This window comes from Coccidioides immitis (genome assembly GCF_000149335.2).
Source record: "Coccidioides immitis RS genomic scaffold supercont3.4, whole genome shotgun sequence".
NCBI lineage: Eukaryota > Fungi > Ascomycota > Eurotiomycetes > Onygenales > Onygenaceae > Coccidioides > Coccidioides immitis.
Window position 1 is genome coordinate 1,536,570 of NW_004504311.1, and position 17,316 is coordinate 1,553,885.

Sequence of the window (17,316 nt, forward strand, 5' to 3'; positions counted from 1 at the left end):
CAACGGCTTCTCACGTGATCGGGTTACGCGCGTGTTACGTCATCGGGCTGCCGACGATTATTGACGTTTCGGGAAGGGAAGTTAGGCGGTTTAAGGTTAAACTGGACTCCTGACTGTCGGCAACGGGCGCTGCCAATCTCCTGGGCAGGGCCAAGCGACGCCCTTGGGACAGGCTTTTTATCCCGCCCGTCTCCCTGCCACCATGGCTGCTGGTGCTGCTTGTTGATGCTTACTGACGCTGCCGATGCCGCTGCTACTCTCAGGCTCTCGTCTGTGTAGTAGGGATTCGGGATGATCTTTCGGGTTTTATTTCGGTTTCAATGCTTATATTTTATATTGCCGGAGTTTCTTTTCGACGGTGGTGAAGAGGATGTCCATTTCATTTAGGTACGCAGCACGATGAACCCTGGGTGGCCGTTTTCATTTCCAGGCCACGAATCCACTATGGATGAGCCCATGCTAACAACAAACACAGTGTATTTATTCTCAGCACGTCTCTACTGCTGTTGTCCGCTGAGGATTCGTTCGCCTTCAGTATGGTGCTCACGCTCCGGTGGCTGCCCCCCCATCGAGCTAATTGTTCCGGAATCCAGGTCGCCCTGCGGAATCGGCCGCGTTCGCGCTCTTCTCTTCCGGGGTTTCTCTCTTGATATTCAGCTTCGTCGTTTCCACCGGTCGAACGGCTAAAGATGACCGGACGTGTCCCGATACTCCGTTTTCAGACTTTCTCTTGGACACTCGCTCCAGAGTACCCTTACGCTCCGACGCGGCGGAAAAGCTACGGAGGCTAACGGGTGCGAAAATACGGCAAACATGGATTGTAATTATGTTTGCAGTGGCCGCCTTGTGCCTACGAGTGGAGCTTTATCGCCAATCAGTGACACGTTCTCACTGCGGCTCGATAAGCAGTTTGGTATGACGCACATTGAGACTACTAGACAACTGTCTAATGGGAGGTCTCTATTCTACAGACTTTTATGCCTCTCGTGTTGGCCGTATACGAGTATTTCCTCAGCAAAACTCGGTCATCCGGCGACCAGACATTCTCGGACAAGATCCAGAAAAAGCACTTCAACTACATCTCCTCCACGGTCTTGCTAGCAATCGCCGGTATTCTTACCGCGGCCTTGAAGTATGGACGGGAGAGCACCTTTATATGTCCCTCCCTGGGACATGATTCAGGAATAACGCTTTCCTTCCAGCTTCTGGCTGTCGTTCTTGAGATCAGTCTTGCTTTGGCCCTGGAATCGTTGGTTAGTTGCGCCGCTCGCGGTCTAGATGGCACAGCTTGGCAGGTGTCGACGCTCTGGGGAACCGTGTTATTGGTGAGTCGCTGCGTAATGTTCTCCCGCACGCTATGCATTAACAAGCGCTGTAAACCAGGCGGCCGGGGTCATCCGAGCGGTAATCGAAGTCATAATACTTAAAGTATCCAATTCCCCAATGCTCCCGCCCCTGTCGGCATCTTACGTTGAGGATACACTAAGGCAAAGCGCACTGATTGCAATTTCCTGCGTTGCCGCATCCAAGGCTGTAAGTGAATCGGAAATACCCAATCCCCGATTTCCGCGCATGGTTTAATCGGTGCCTATATAGGTTTCCCATGTTACTATTTTAACCTTATCTTTTGTTTTCTCTTTTATTTCCACATATGTATCTCTTCTGCCATATATCTGGATTGTTTCTTCCCCATTCCCCCCGTTGGATGTCTCTAAGGCGGTTCTCGCCGCATTTCTCATACATACTGCTGGATACCTGTATCCCAGGTCAAGTTTTTCTTCCATGTCCGATGGGAAGAGAATCCCCCGACTTAACGCTTGTCTGCGTTGGATGATCCTAGTATCGCTTGGGGTGTTCCTAACTTTAGCGTTTTCACACAATAATGTCACAGCCTATCATCCAATCAGTATCCTCATCTCCGGTGCGAAACGAGAGCATGAAATATGGATACAAAAAGCTAGTAATAGCATGAACCTCAAGGAAGCTGTTACTGAATATCGAAGACGCTACCACCAGGCTCCGCCTCCGTATGTAATTCGTGTCCCGCCCGAATAAATAGGTATGGGTTCTGACAAGGTCATAGAGGCTTTGATTTATGGTATGAATATGCCACAAATCGGTCGTCGCCAATAATTGACGACTACGACCAGGTCTACGACGATCTTCTTCCATTCCGGGCCCTCACGCCGAAGCATCTGAGAGAACTAGTACTCTTGATGACAAGCGACCAATGGAATGACGTATCGGCAGTAAACATCCGAGATGGAAAGGCTGAGGCCCAGGCAGATATAAAACCGACTCACCGGTGGATGATCGAGGGTATCGCTCTGATGATCGAACCATTTGCCCATCATCTCCCGGATATGGACATTGCCTTTAATCTCAATGACGAGTGCCGGGTTGCTGTGCCTTGGGAACGGCTTCACTCGATGCAGCATTCTGCGCATGTCCAGATTTCCTCTCCACGAGAGAGCCTTGTAAATACGTGGTCTGAAAATCGCGCGCAGGGATGGGTCCGTAGTGAAATACCGGGTCGCTCTTCGCAAAGACTTTTTACCGACTATGCCTTTGAGACAACATACGATCCCATTGGTCGCTCCCTGTGCCCACCAACGTCCAAGGCTCGTACAGCATACATATGGGATAAACAAACGCTGTGTACCACATGCGCCCGACCCCATTCTCTCGGCCAATTTCTCCGACGGTGGGAATTATCCGGTGATATCTGCCATCAGCCCGACCTGGCCTTTATGCATGGGTTCTTCTTATCGCCAGCGTCACTCAAGGTTTCGCGGAAGCTTCTTCCTATCTTCAGCCAAAGTAAGGTTTCCGGTTTTAACGATATCCTCTATCCGAGTTCCTGGAATTACCTGGATAAGGCGAAATATGCTCCTTCCGACGAGTTCCCGGATCCTCTGTACTCTGAAAAGGAGCCCACCGTCTTCTGGCGGGGTACCACATCCGAAGGTGGAAGCCGACATGGGACGTGGAAAGGCATGGTTCGGCAGCGTCTCATCCACCTCGCCAATAACCACACTTCTAAGCACGTCTCTGTCCTTCTCCCAGCTGAAAATAATGGGAAATATGCCTACAAAACGTTCCGAGGATCGGAACTACTCCCCTCCCTTGGCCTGAATACGTCCATATTCATCGCCGAATCCGTAGCCCGTTGTGGTAGAACAGATTGCAGTGCACAGACCTCTGAGCTCGGCACCGTTCCTCGCACGGATTTCCAAAACCACTGGAAATACAGATTCCTCTTTGACATGGATGGCGCCGGGTTTAGCGGACGCTTTCTCCCGTTCCTCAGGAGTCGCAGCTTACCATTCCGCACTGCACTGTTCCGTCAGTGGCTGGACTCACGTCTTACGCCGTGGTTGCATTTTGTCCCCCAGGATCTGAGGTTGCATGATTTTTACAGCACGTTGGCATATTTTGCGGGCGCAAGGGAACTTGATGAAAATGGGAAAACGAGGAAGACGATCATGAAAGCACATGAACATGAAGGGAGGCAGATTGCCGAGGAAGGGAAAAAATGGGCGGAAAAAGCGCTCAGGAAAGAGGATATGGAGATATATATGTTTCGTTTGCTGCTGGAATGGGCTAGGCTAACCGATGACCGGAGGGATGAGTTAGGGTTCTCCATGTGAGGGTTGAAAATTTTTGACATGACGGCTTTTTGATCGGATTTGATGGATACATATTTTGACACTATTTGGATAATTTTTTTTCTTTTACCACCATCATCATCATCATTATTATTATTATTATATTTGTTTATATTATTTAGCTCTTATTTTGGAATTCATCTGGACTGTGCGGAGAAGAGTACCTCAGACTAAAATTAGTTGACCTGTTTTTTAATCGATGCCTCTTGTAAACAATCGACGGATAAACTGGTTTGATAGTTTTTCAGATCAGGCATCAGGTTCCAGGAGTAGCTGGTCTCATAAATGAGACAAGTCTTTCTCAATATTTATCTGCTAGCATTCCTCACTATTGTTGTTATCCATCCCAAGTACATTGTGCAGTTAATATAGTTCCTTGGTGTTTTTCTCTTTTCACCCTGTGGGATTTTGGAGAAGTGGTTGCATATTTCAGTATAAACTAGCCCTTGGTTCGTCTCATGTTGAGGTTCTGACAATATGTTGGAGGAATATGATCCATCATTGCATTATCACTTGTGGTGGTGATGCGAGCAGCCCACATTGACAAGTGAGAAGTATACGTGCAGTAGTAGTAGTATGAAAGAGCAACGCATCTTTGTCGGAATTGTAGTGTCGGAGGTCAGATGGCGGCTTGGGTAGGTAGGGGGAAAGTAGTAGTGGAGTGATGATTTATACTGTAGAAACACTGAGTGAATGAATAGAACAGCTAGCATTAAAGTGAAGGGAAATTGCTTCTCCAAGCTCTGAAGGAATGAGATCAACCAGTTGTGTAATGTTCCGGGCATCTTGGAGAGATTCCTGGCTGTCCCATTAGCCTATCCATTCCTGCAATTTACTAGTACACTATTTATTGTCAGTGCCTCCTTTATCTGCAAACTGCACTTGAAATCAGGCAAATATGCACTTGATCATCCACTCCGACGTGAGGACTTCTTCGGCTGATGGTTTGCTCCTCCGGCGAGAATGCCAGCATTCAATGCATCAAGTCTAAGATAGCAGCCGCTTCCTCACTGTCAAAGTCACCTATCCCACGCTTCCGTCGATGCTTCAAATGCTTCATTGATTGGAGGCCGCACATCCCAACCCTCTTTTGGATGTCCATCCTGGTTAAAGAATTGACTCCCTTCATCCCAGTGCTCCCACCAGCTTAAGGGCAGTGGTCCCAGCACATCAATTTGCTGAGAGACAACCTCACCCACAGTTGCAAATTCTACTAAAAATGGCCTTCATACTGAGAATCTCCCAGAGTGTTGTGGCCAGACTCCAAATGTCTGCTGAATATGAGAGTGGGGCCTGTGGTGCAAATTGAACTTCTGGGGCTTGCATAAGTAGCTAATGGTGTGTGGCATTCTTCCCCACGACGAATTTCGAAAGCTGGGGCAAATGCCTCACCAAAGTCACTAAGAAGCAGCTGTGCATCAGATAGTGAAAATTCTTCTGCATCTTTCCCGAGATAGAGTGGTATAGATTCGCGTATCGATGCAGGCGACAATCATTGGGATTCGCTGCATAGTCTCTTCTATGACAGCGATTCCGACCCATCGGATACATCGATATCCATAGCTACGAATAAACGATCCCGCGACTATGAAGATGATGAGGAGAGCAACACCAGTTTTGCCCCACAGGGTAGCCCCTCCAGTGACAGCGACAGCGACAGCGAAACCTGGCAGTGGCCACGGGGGGCCTTGCTGGATGGTCATGAATATCTTCTTATTCTGCCAGGCAAACGCCGTCGGTCGAGATCTCGTTCATCAGTCAAACCCGAGATCGAAGACGTATCAGGTCGTTAGCCGGTCCTGTTTACTGCGACTGGCGCGGTGGCTGTTGGGTAGACTAGACATCGCTGGAGTCGGCTGTGCAAGGCTGCTGTGGAATCTCCCAACCGCCATATCTCAGAATATACCTGAACACATACATTATGAAGATGCTGTGTTAGAACAAAATGCCTAGTGATTCCTATTTTGATACCAGGGAGCAGGCATTCTCAGGCAAGACCCAACACGCTCGCCAATATTCTGTAAATAGAACTGTTTGACAAGAGTCTGATGAATTGCCGGTTGATAATCTTAAAACTACCATACAAAAAGACTTAAGCACAACCATAAGACTATAAGAATACCGAGCCCGAAGACAGAATCTTCCTATCCCTCCTGTCCTTCCCATACATCAAGGTCGAATCTAAATCCGTACCGGACTGATAGAGATCAGACAAACTGAGCAGTTCCTAGGACAAATGCTCTTTACCCGTAGAAACTGGCCGGACGATCATATTTGTCTCTTTATATAAGTAAGAGATATATATCTTTCAGAACAAACTTGATTTAATTCTGTAGCTTTCTTTGCTGCTAGATCAGCTTCTTCATTTCCATGTATATTCATATGTGCAGGAACCCAATGGAGATGTAGATTAATTTGCTGATTTTTAATGTACTTAGCAGTTTTTCTTATAGATTGAAGATAATATAAGCCAGAATTAAGATCTTGATTCATGAGTCTCTGAATAGCAGCTTGACTATCAGAAAACACCCAGATATCTGATATTGATTCTGATTGAGACTGAGAGATAGAACTTGCTAATTTAAATGCCCCTATCAAAGGCTTTGCACCTTAAGCTGCTATATACAATGCCTATAACAACCAACTGCTGCATCCATCCTGTCAGGCCCTCTTAGCAGGTTCTGCTTCCCTAGCTAAGGGCCACTGCCCACCTGGAACCCCCCAAGTTCCAGACTTCCAGCTACCAATCTCAGCATCCCAGCCTACCAATTGGCTGTTGCAGTCTTGTCCCAGGGGGCCTGGTCACCCCCTGGAACTAACCACCTATCCTTAGTAGAACAAAGCTTCAACTATAATGGTTTCTATACTATAAGGTAGTTCACCACTAAACAAGCCACACCACTAAATGAGCCAAATTTTCCACCATCAAATTTCTCCAATGTTCAACATTCAATATGCAACAATATGGTCAACAACACCTCAATTAGGCTTGCAATTGAAGATCTTGAATTGCAAGAGACCTCAAATTATGCTGTAACTACAAGAAAGTACTCAGTTAACTAAGAGACTCTGCACTGATAATATAAAGGCTTGCAACTTGCTCAGAATAAAGTGGCCTTCTAATATAAGAAAAAGCTCTCTAATATACAGGAGGCAGAGCTTCTGAATTATATAAATAAGCTCTCTAGCTGCAGTCTTGCCATTATATCTCAGATTCTATAAAATATTGTACAAGAGATAACAGAAGAGAATGTTGAAATTAACTAAGTTAATTAGTTTTGCAAGTAACATAATGACAAGATTAAATGCATTTATCTCAAAGCAATTAATTAAAACAGACAGATAGCAGATAATTATCAGTACTTTAAACACTTTTATATGCTTGTAATTTGATAATTTATTTGATTAATTGTAATTGTGATTGTTGATGCTGGCTAATTATTTGATACTTATAAAGTAGTTGAAGCAGAAAATTAATTAATATAATCTTAAGCTCTCAAATATCTATAATTTTGATGAAAAAGAATTTCTTCTAGACTTCTGCTATATCTTAAAGTGATTAGTCTCTATTAAAGTCTTATAAGCTGGAAAGAATGCTATTATTCAGAATAGTAGTTAGGAATTTCTCTTATTGCTCTGCTCAGTCTCTGCTGAAGAAATTGCACTATCTTCAGCTCTTATTTACTAGAGTGAATTGCAAGATCTCCAGAATACATAACTAGATAATTATAATAGAAGTAAATGAGTCTACTTTGCAGCTTCAACAAATAATTAAAGCAATAATAAATATAAACTGAAGTAGTTAAAATAGATTTTTAATAAGCATACTAAGAAACAAGCTGGTCAAGAAAGATGTCTGCTTCTACTAGATAAGCATTTGTCTCATATAAATATGAAATTTATCAAATATGCTGACTGTAAAAAGATTCTTCTTATAATTCTTCTGCTGCATTCAATTTACTATTTGCAATCTTTTGATATTGAAATCTTTAAGCTGCTGGACAAGATATATTTAAACAAGCTGAAAGCACTACTATATTATGAAATAAGCTATATTTGAATGACAAAAAGGAATTTCTGGAGACTATTCAATATAACTTGAAAGAAGGCTTTAACAGTTAAAAATATACTTGCTGGCTTTGTAAAGACTGGAATTAATTCTCTGAATTCTCAACATCAACTATACTGATTTGAAACTGCTCAAGTCTCTATACTGTCAGTTAAATCTTCTATTTCTAGCAATATACACCAGCTCTGACAAGAGATCAAGAGTATATGTCTCTAATACAGTCTAAATTTGTAGAGTATTGAACAGATTATTTAAGTTAGTAAGCAGTTTGTTCTTTATAATAAACTACTGAAATATAAAAATCAGTGTCTAAGATTAACTCTAGTAATAAAGAAGCAATGCTGCAAGTAAGACAAGTCTCTAGATCTACTTAATAAAGATAATTCTAGTTAAGTACAGTTCTGATCTTCAATAAAAGTTCTTAAGATATGTGAGTGTCTGGATGAAATAGAGACTGAAAAAGCTGATAAAATTACTCAAATATAACAGATAAAGCTTTAATAAGAGCTTTAAAAGAAGCAGACTGCTAGAAATACTGAAGAAAGATAAATTAAACAGAAGAATGTCTGTAAAAAGACTCATAAGTAATAAGAAACTGAAAAAATTAAATGTACTAGAGAAAGAGAGACACAACATGTTACTTGTAAGAAGAAGAAGACTTTACAACTAGTAGAGAAGGAAAAACAAATAGTTAAATGTGCTACTAAATACTAGCAGTCAGAGCTTCAAGCACTGGCTTCAAAGTACTGTTGGAAGAACTTCTCTACTAAAGATTCTTATTACAGAGAGTTTATATAATCTTCTAAAAGAGAAAGTAAGAGCTCTACAAGTCTCTCAAGCAAGATATTAGACTCTCTAGTCAAGAAATCTACTGTTGACATTTCTTTGAATTCTTTCCTATTTATCTCTCAGATCTCTTGCTCTGGCTGTAATATTAGACTGTTCACCTGTTTATTTTTCTAACTACACTAATTTCTATGCTTCAAAGAACACATTCATTTAATATTTAATAGCTATTTAATAATAAAGATCTGGTTGTTGAGATATTTAATAAATTTATTGCATGGAGTGTTTGGCAAAATTTAGCTTGTTTAGTGGTGTGGCTTGTTTAGTGGTGAACTACCTTAATAGTTTCTCTTCATATTTATAAATCTGAAAAGGTATCCTGAATGTTCTTAGATATATTTATTGATCAGAGATTTCAACATTTCCTGATTTCTATATTGAGAATCAGAAGCTATATTTTCAAATTTGGAATGTATATATTTTTAAACTGCCAAACAACTGTGGATTTGGATAAACATATATTCCAATGTAAATGTATCAGGACTAGTGGATCTACAGTTTACAAATCCTCTCCATTTCTGCTATGGGTGAGGTTGAGAGACATGTGACCACAAATTCTAGAACAATCCTTGTGTCAGGCACCCATCCTTCCCAATGATTCTCTCCCAACATTAACACTCATCACGCATGACTTACTGAGCCTGCATGCAATGCATGACCTAAGCTGACAAAATTGAGATCATTCATGCTTATTTTGACGCGCAAGCTCAAAGAATCACTACTTTGGACTGACTGATGTTCCTGAAGATAATTCATAGGAACCCTGAAATAGAAGCATATTTGTTATATTGAGTTTTATGTTGGTCACAATTCTTGTAATCCAATGGTGAACCAAAATTGTTTCTCTCAAGATTCCCTTTTTGGTGAGGTTGAAAAGTCAAAGGTGGGGCTTGGTGGGGTGGGCTCAGTCATATTTGATTTGAAGCAGGTTAGTGTCTTATCTTACACACGCAAGGTAAGTTAAATCAGTGTGTGTGTGTGTGTGTGTGTGTGTGTGTGTGTGTGTAATTCATATTTTTTGTAGGCCTTATGCAGTCAAAGACTATGAAGGCCACACTATCTGTCAACTAGTTACAGGCATGTGTTCTTCTTGATGTGGGGACTTCAGTTAAGTCATTCCATTTAACTAAGCTCAAACTGCACATGATTCCCAGGGGAGGCCATGAGGCCCCTTACAACTCACGTCATTCTCCTGACTGGAGCCATGCCCCAGTTGCCTCGGTAGGCACCTTCACTGTGTTTGCGCCGCGGGTAGCTCATACTATTTTACAGATCCAAGTTGCGATAATAAGTCTTCGGAAGGTTGCCGTTTCCATTTATCTTCTCCAAGTCCCGGCATGCAACATTGTGATGCTAGAGGTGTAAGGTAGTTCACCACTAAATGAGCCACACCACTAAATGAGCCAAATTTTCCACCACCAAATTTCTCCAACATTCAACATTCAATATGCAACAACATGGTCAACAACATCTTAATTAGACTTGCAATTGAAGATCTTGAATCACAAGAGATCTCAAATTACACTGCAACCATAAGAAAGTACTTAATTAATCAAGAGATTCTGCACTAACAGCATAAGAGCTTGCAACTTGCTCAGAATGAAGCAGCCTCTTAATATAAGAAAAAGCTTTCTAATATACAGAAGACAGAGCTTCTGAATTATATAAACAAGCTCTCTAGTTACAGTCTTGCCATTACATCTCAGATTCTACAAAATATCATACAAGAGATGACAGAAGAGAATGTTAGAATCAACTGAGTTAATTAGTTTTATAAGCAGTATAATAACAAGATTAAATGTATTTATCTTAAAGTAATTAATTAAAATAGACAGATAGCAGATAACTATCAGTACTTTAAGTACTTCTATATACTTATAATTTGATGATTTATTTGATTAATTACACTTGCAGTTGTTAATACTGTCTAATTATTTAATACTTACAGAGTAATTGGAGCAGAAAATTAATTAATATAATCTTGAGTTCTTAAATATCTATAATTTTAACAAAAAAGAATTTCTTCTAGACTTCTGCTATATCTTAAAGCAATTAGTCTCTATTAAAGCTCTATAAGCTGGAAAAAATATCATTACTCAGAATGATAGTCAGAAATTTCTCTTATTGCTTTACTCAGTCTCTACTAAAGAAATTGCACTATCTCCAGCTCTTATTTATCAGGGCAAATTATGATATCTTCAGAATATATAACTAGATAATTATGATGAAAGCAAATGAGTCTACTTTACAGCTTTAACAAATGGTTGAAGCAATAATAAATATGAACTGAAGTAGTTAAAACAGATTTTCAATCAGCATACTAAGAAACAAGCTGGTCAAGAAAGATATCTACTTCTACTAGATAGACATTTCTCTTATATAAATATGAAATTTATTAAATACACTGACTGTAAAAAGATTCTTTTTATGATTTTTTTACTATATTTAACTTATTATTTGCAATCTCTTGATATTAGAATTTTTAAGTCACTGGACAAGATATATTCAAACAAGCTGAAAGCACTACTATATTATAGAATAAGCTATATTCAAATAACAAAAAGAGATTTCTGAAGACTATTTAATATAGCTTGAAAGAAAACTTTAACAGTTGAAAATATACTTACTGGCTTTATAAAGACTGGAATTAATTCTCTAAATTCTCAATATTAACTATATCAATTTGAAACTACTCAAGCCTCTATACTGTTAGTTAAATCTTCTATTTCTAGTAATATATATCAGCTTCAACAAGAGATCAAGAGTATACATCTTCAGTACAGTCTAAATTTACAAAGTATTAAACAGATTATTCAAGCTAGTGAGCAGTTTGCTCTTCATAATAAACTACTGAAATATAAGAATCAGTATCTAAGATTAACTCTAGTGACAGAGAAGCAACATCATAAGCAAGACAAGCCTCTAGATCTACTTAATAAAGATAATTCTAGTCAAGTACAGTTCTGATCTTTAATAAAAGTTCTTAAGATACACAAGTGTCTGAATGAAATAGAGACTGAAAAAGCTGATAAAATTACTCAAATACAAAAGATAAAGCTTCAACAGAAGCTTTAAAAGAAGCAGACTGCTAGAAATACTAAAGAAAGATAGATTAAACAGAAGAATATTTATAAAAAAATCTGCAAGCAACAAGAGATTAAAAAAATCAAACATGCTAGAGAAAGAGAAACATAACATGTTACTTATAAGAAGAAGAAAACTTTATAACTAGTAAAGAAGGAAAAATAGACAGTTAAATATACTACTAAATATCAGCAGTCAGGGCTTCAAGCACTAGCTTCAAAGCATCATCAGAAGGACTTCTCTACTAAAGATTCTCATTACAGAGAGTCTATATAATCTTCTAAAAGGGGAAGTAAGAGCTCTACAAGCCTCTCTAGCAAGATATTAGACTCTCTAGCCAAGAAATCTACTGTTGACATTCCTTTGAATTCTTTCCTATCTAACCCCCAGATCTCTTACTCTGACCATAATATTAGGCCATCCACCTGTTTATTTTCCTAACTACACTAATTTCTATGCTTCAAAGAACACATTCATTTAATATTTAATAGCTATTTAATAATAAAGATCTGGTTGTTGAGATATTTAATAAATTTGTTGCGTGGAGTGTTTGGCGAAATTTGGCTCATTTAGTGGTGTGGCTCATTTAGTGGTGAACTACCTTAATTGGCCGTCAAAGCTCTCGAAAAGCAAGCTCAACCACTTCAAAATTTGCTCTCTATTCTTCCTTCCCGCACTGGCCTCATAAAGCTTCGCCGCTCAGGCAGTCCTACGGCTGGTCTAAATGCTTAACTTGAGCCCAGAGAACTCCCAATCATGTATGTGAAGCCGAGCCCATGTCGTTGTGGTATTGAAAGCTCGGAAGGCTGAGGCCCAAAACAATGTCAGGGGTGTCATTTATTTCGGTCTCCGTTGGGAGTGGGGAGGGAATCGGAGGCATAATAAGGAAGATTGACCATGGAAGCCATTAGCGGATTCTGGGTTTGGAAGTACGGGTGCAGAGGGGTGGCTACATAAGGAATTAATATGATACTCTCGGTCCTGACCTCGTGAAGTGAGATGTACCATTTAGATCTCGAACATATTGGATGGTACGAGGATTTCTAGCTGAGGTAACAGGATTTTACTCGCGCCACGTGCATGTTCCAATCTTTTTCCGTTCTCATCCTGAGTTGTTTACTGTAGCAGCAACTTATCTAGTCGTTCTTGAAGAATTTCTAATGTGGCTCTGTTGTTATCCCACCTGCGCATGGCTTCACCGTATTCTTCATGTGAGACCCAGCCATCTTTACCAACGATATCCGTTCGCAGGCTTTCAAATTCGCCATATGCATCCGCCCATTCTTTTACCTGTTGTCGACTTTTGTCAATTTCGTCTTTTGAGAAAGAGATAGGACATGGAGTCGCTAAGCCTCGGCGCTCCATGATTTGATCCCATTTCTCGTATATTTGTATAAGGAGCTCTTTGAGTGGGACTGGACCGTCCTGAGAAGATTGTCCAACAATATGAAATATGAAAGTAGTTGGATCATCGTCATTTCTCATGGCATCCATGGCCATGACGAGAGGCTGGTTGAATTTCCTTGAGGCCAATTCGTAGAACTTTTTCAGCCTAAGCCTGACAAGTGTGTCTTCAGCCAACTCTTTCTCTGATTGCGAGAGGGTATCGAAATCCTTCGGTAACTTAGGCTGAACAGCACCCCATGGGTAGGGGTCATCGCAATCAAAGATCGAAGGGAATTTTGCCTGCAGGAAGAGCGGGGCAGTGTAGACTGCCTGCCAATCAATTATGCTCGAAATTTTTGTTGGGTCTGAGGAATCAACAAATATATTGTCCGAATGAAGATCATGGTGCAGCAGCGCGGGACGAAGAGTTTCTTGTGGTGGTAGTATGTGAGGCAGCACTCTTAGAAACTGTTCAAGAAGATGCACATGCTCATCACGTCCCTGTTGTGTTTTCCCCAATACTACAGACGTGTTGCTGGATCTGCTAGGGCCCAAATTTTGGATCACGGCGATCTCGCGGTTTGCGACGGATGAAAGGTATTCCTGGGCAGTCCCCCCTAGATTAGACCCATCAGTGTGTGGAACGAGGAAACCAATGGATCGGGATATAGATGCGCATACATGGCCCCCGATCAATATCTAATTCTCCTTTTTCGTCTTCCCAAAAGGACCGCTGGGTTGTTGGACCAATAACAAAATCCGATGTAACCTCGTTTGTCGGCTCAGTTGGATCAACGACATTTCTGCCACGATAGCATGTACTTTTATAGTACAAGCTGCCGTGGAGCGCAAACTTCACATCCACAAGCTTTTGCTCGATTTCCACCAGGCTTTTCACCAGACCGAAGTGTTGAGCTTCAGACATGGCACCCCAAACCTCACTTAACTGGCGTCCTTTGACTCTTTCCATGAAGATATACTCTGCACCCACCGGGTTGGGTTGTGACGGGGAGCTCCAGGAAAGAACTCTGGGAACCGGGATATCGAGTACGTTGCGGAGCTGCATGTGATTTACATCAAAAAAGTTAGTCCAGGTGCATTAAGAGGGGAGCAACGGCATTACGCACAAAATCAAGTGTTGCGACTTCACTGGCGACAACACGCTGGGGATGACCAGCATTGGGGTTTGGAATTCTCGCCAGGATCTCCCTGCCATTCTCCATCCTCAAAGAGAACACCTTGTTGTATAGCCCCTCAGGTATTTTCGTCATTTCAACACACCGACTGCTGGCTATACGACCAGCAATCTGCTGCAGAGCTGGAACATTGAATCTAACGTATCGCTTTTTGAGTTGTAGTGGCTCATTGTATAGCCAACGACCAGACGTGTAGCAAAAGAAGTGGTTGTTTGATTCGATTCGCTCAAGGTTCGCAGAGCAGTTCTGCTTGAGAGGTCGCAAATCCCTCCCAGGCCTCCCACCCCATACTGGGGCACAAGCTTTGTCCACCTGCAAAAGAGCATGGTGTCGCAAGCCTATCCAAAGGCCTGTGCTTATTGCTGGTTTGGATAATTCAAACCAGTTGGCTGTCTGTGCCCAGCTCCACAAGGGTATCCTCATGACTTGAGCTGGGGCCCAGCCACCACCAGAATAGAAGTGCTCTGCCTGCAAGAGAGCTCAGCAAGACTATAATAATATAGTCTTTACAGAGTGCATCTCCACTGGCTTGAGTCAAAAATATAATAACTGCCTATACTGTAGGCACCTTGCTTGCTCTTTCCAGCAGTGAGATTATAGATAGTTGTTACAGATCTTCACAAGAGGAGCTGGAGACTCTAGTTACATAGTCTTTAGTTTAGTTTTTTTTTTTTGAAATCAATTCAATTTAGTTAGACTATATCTTTTCTCTTTCTAACCCATTTTCTAGTTTCACTACCTCCATTCATCTCTTTTGTGAACCAGGCTTGTCCAGGTTCCTACTATAAAATTGTTGGAGTAGCTTTCTCAGTAAATGGATATTGCTTATGAGAACTTATATCTTGTTCTTCTCATCATTATAATCTTTCTAATATACTTTGTACCACAGCTCATAATCCTCTCTCTTTAAGTTAATTATCTTGTAGATCTGATACTTCTTTTTATTTTCATCTGTCTTGTGAACTTTATGATAAGGTGAGCTATTGATTCCTTTATAGGTCTTGTGCTTACAGAGCAGAGATATATGGAAGATATCATGAGTTTGCAGACCTGGAGACAGCTTGTAAGAATTCACCTGTGAACCCCTTACACAGACAAACAACACCTGTGAGAGCTCAGAGCCTCAGCTTGCAAGCTGTTGGGAGTACATATATTCTTATAAGACACTAAGTCACATGCTTGCAAGCACATATAAAAGATCATCACTGCACAAATCTCTTGCTGGAAGCCAGTGACAATCTTGTCTACAAGTTATATATAGTTGTCAATACCAGATCTTTTATCTTGTATACTCTTTTCTACATACAATTTCTTCTATAGATTTATTATCACAGTAATTCATATATATAATTCTCATATTTTGCTACTCTTCTTTAATGACATTCAAGAATAGTATTAATATGAAGAAGTCAATCTTCTGAAGCTTACAAATCTGAAACACCAGCAGAAAATCTATCTGAAGAATAAACTCAAGTTTGTGAGAAGATGACAAATCTTGAAATCATCTCAACTCTCTTAACTATTGACAAAACCAAAACTAGTATTATGATTTTAGAAAAAAAGTCTATCTTAGTATTAAGAGATGAAATTCAATGACTTCACAAGAAAATCAAAGTACTAAAGAAAATAATAAAATAGCAAGAAAAGTTAAATACTCTTCAGATTATCTAAAAGTACTTATAAAGTAAATCTCTTAATATAATTATCTTTAATTCAATATTTGTGAAGTGTCTTTCAATCTTGAGATTATTATAATACATAAAGCTCTATCAGACTGACTTTTATATAAAATATCAGCAGTTTATCTTTAGTATTAAATTTACTCATAATATAAGTAAATTAAATAATGAGAAAACTCTTATATATACTCTTACAGAACTTGCTTACATTAAAAAAGATTTTTGAAAAATTTATCATGAAAATAATTTATTAAAAAATAACTAAAATAGCTTTAAGAAATTTTTATATATAAGACTAGAAGATTCAGCAAACTGTATATAAAACTCTTAATAAGTAATCTTTAATTTTTATAAGAGTTTGGATGAAACTGATCAAGTCTACTGCTAATAATTTCTAAAGCTTGTAACAGAAATTGATGAAAAATTTGAAAGCTTTAAAAAAATAAAGAAGAATCTGTACATAAAGAACTTGAATAAGCTCATGCAAGCTAAACTAAATAAACAGCTGAAAACATCAGATAATATTAATAAAATAGTAGTACTGACTACCTAACTTTAATCAAGTCTAACAGCAGCTCTTACAAAAAATGTCTTGCATATAAAGTCTATTAATTTAGTTGAAAGTGCTTGCAGAGATATAAAGATTAATAACTTAAGATTACAAATAGATAAGAGAAGTCAACTCTAAAGATCTGCTCAGAAGATAGAGAAAGATTTTATCAAGAATTATAAAGCTTTAAGAAAAGAAGAGAAGTGCTTTGAGTGTGGCCAAAAAAAGTATCTCATGAAAGACTGTCTCAAGAAGAAGAATAGTAAATAGAAAATTAAAAGATTACAAGTAGATAGAATTAATATAATAAAGTTGTTCAAGAAAAGCCTTCTTGCTCTCTCTTTCATTATTCTAGATACATAAAGTTTAACTGACAGAAGTATTATCTGGTCAGCAGTCTAATAGTAGATGCTTTGGATTTTCAACACAATTACAGAAATAGCATAAATTGAAAGAGTAGTCAGATGATCTTATTAGATAAGATCTGAAATATTCATGACCAAGCTTTAATTGGCAAATAGTTGACCATATCTTCTTAGATATAGAAAGAGTAGATGCTTTCCATCTGGATTTTATTTTGAATTGAGAGTAGTGATTTATAAAACTTTCTCTATTAAAAAGAGCTTCAAACTACTTTATCATTGCTTGTTCTGTTATTTGTCTTTTTATATAAGTAAGAGATATATATCTTTCAGAACAAACTTGATTTAATTTTGTAGCTTTCTTTGCTACTAGATCAGCTTCTTCATTTCCATGTATATTTACATGTGCAGGAACCCAATGAAGATGTAGATTAATTTGCTGATTTTTAATAGACTTAGCAGTTTTTCTTATAGAT

General features: G+C 39.5%; 3 protein-coding genes across 3 annotated transcripts; 2 read left to right on the forward strand and 1 right to left on the reverse strand.

The window, feature by feature from the left end:
* Positions 1-179: 179 nt before the first annotated feature.
* CIMG_04826 (capsular associated protein) lies at positions 180-3,826 on the forward strand. Its single transcript, XM_001245384.2, has 7 exons — positions 180-387; positions 476-534; positions 594-913; positions 972-1,325; positions 1,384-1,533; positions 1,597-2,027; positions 2,084-3,826. The coding sequence occupies exons 1-7, from the start codon at positions 371-373 to the stop codon at positions 3,648-3,650; spliced, it is 2,898 nt and encodes a 965-aa protein (XP_001245385.2). The 5' UTR covers positions 180-370; the 3' UTR covers positions 3,651-3,826.
* Positions 3,827-4,887: 1,061 nt separating this feature from the next.
* Positions 4,888-5,461, forward strand: CIMG_11410 (uncharacterized protein; the record flags this gene model as incomplete). Its single annotated transcript, XM_012358446.1, has 2 exons — positions 4,888-4,954; positions 5,136-5,461. The coding sequence occupies 2 exons, from the start codon at positions 4,888-4,890 to the stop codon at positions 5,459-5,461; spliced, it is 393 nt and encodes a 130-aa protein (XP_012213869.1).
* Positions 5,462-12,480: 7,019 nt separating this feature from the next.
* Positions 12,481-14,672, reverse strand: CIMG_04828 (phosphotransferase enzyme family protein; the record flags this gene model as incomplete). Its single annotated transcript, XM_001245386.2, has 3 exons — positions 12,481-13,670; positions 13,735-14,113; positions 14,181-14,672. 3 exons carry the CDS (start codon positions 14,670-14,672, stop codon positions 12,784-12,786), a joined length of 1,758 nt encoding a protein of 585 aa, XP_001245387.1. The 3' UTR covers positions 12,481-12,783.
* Positions 14,673-17,316: the final 2,644 nt, after the last annotated feature.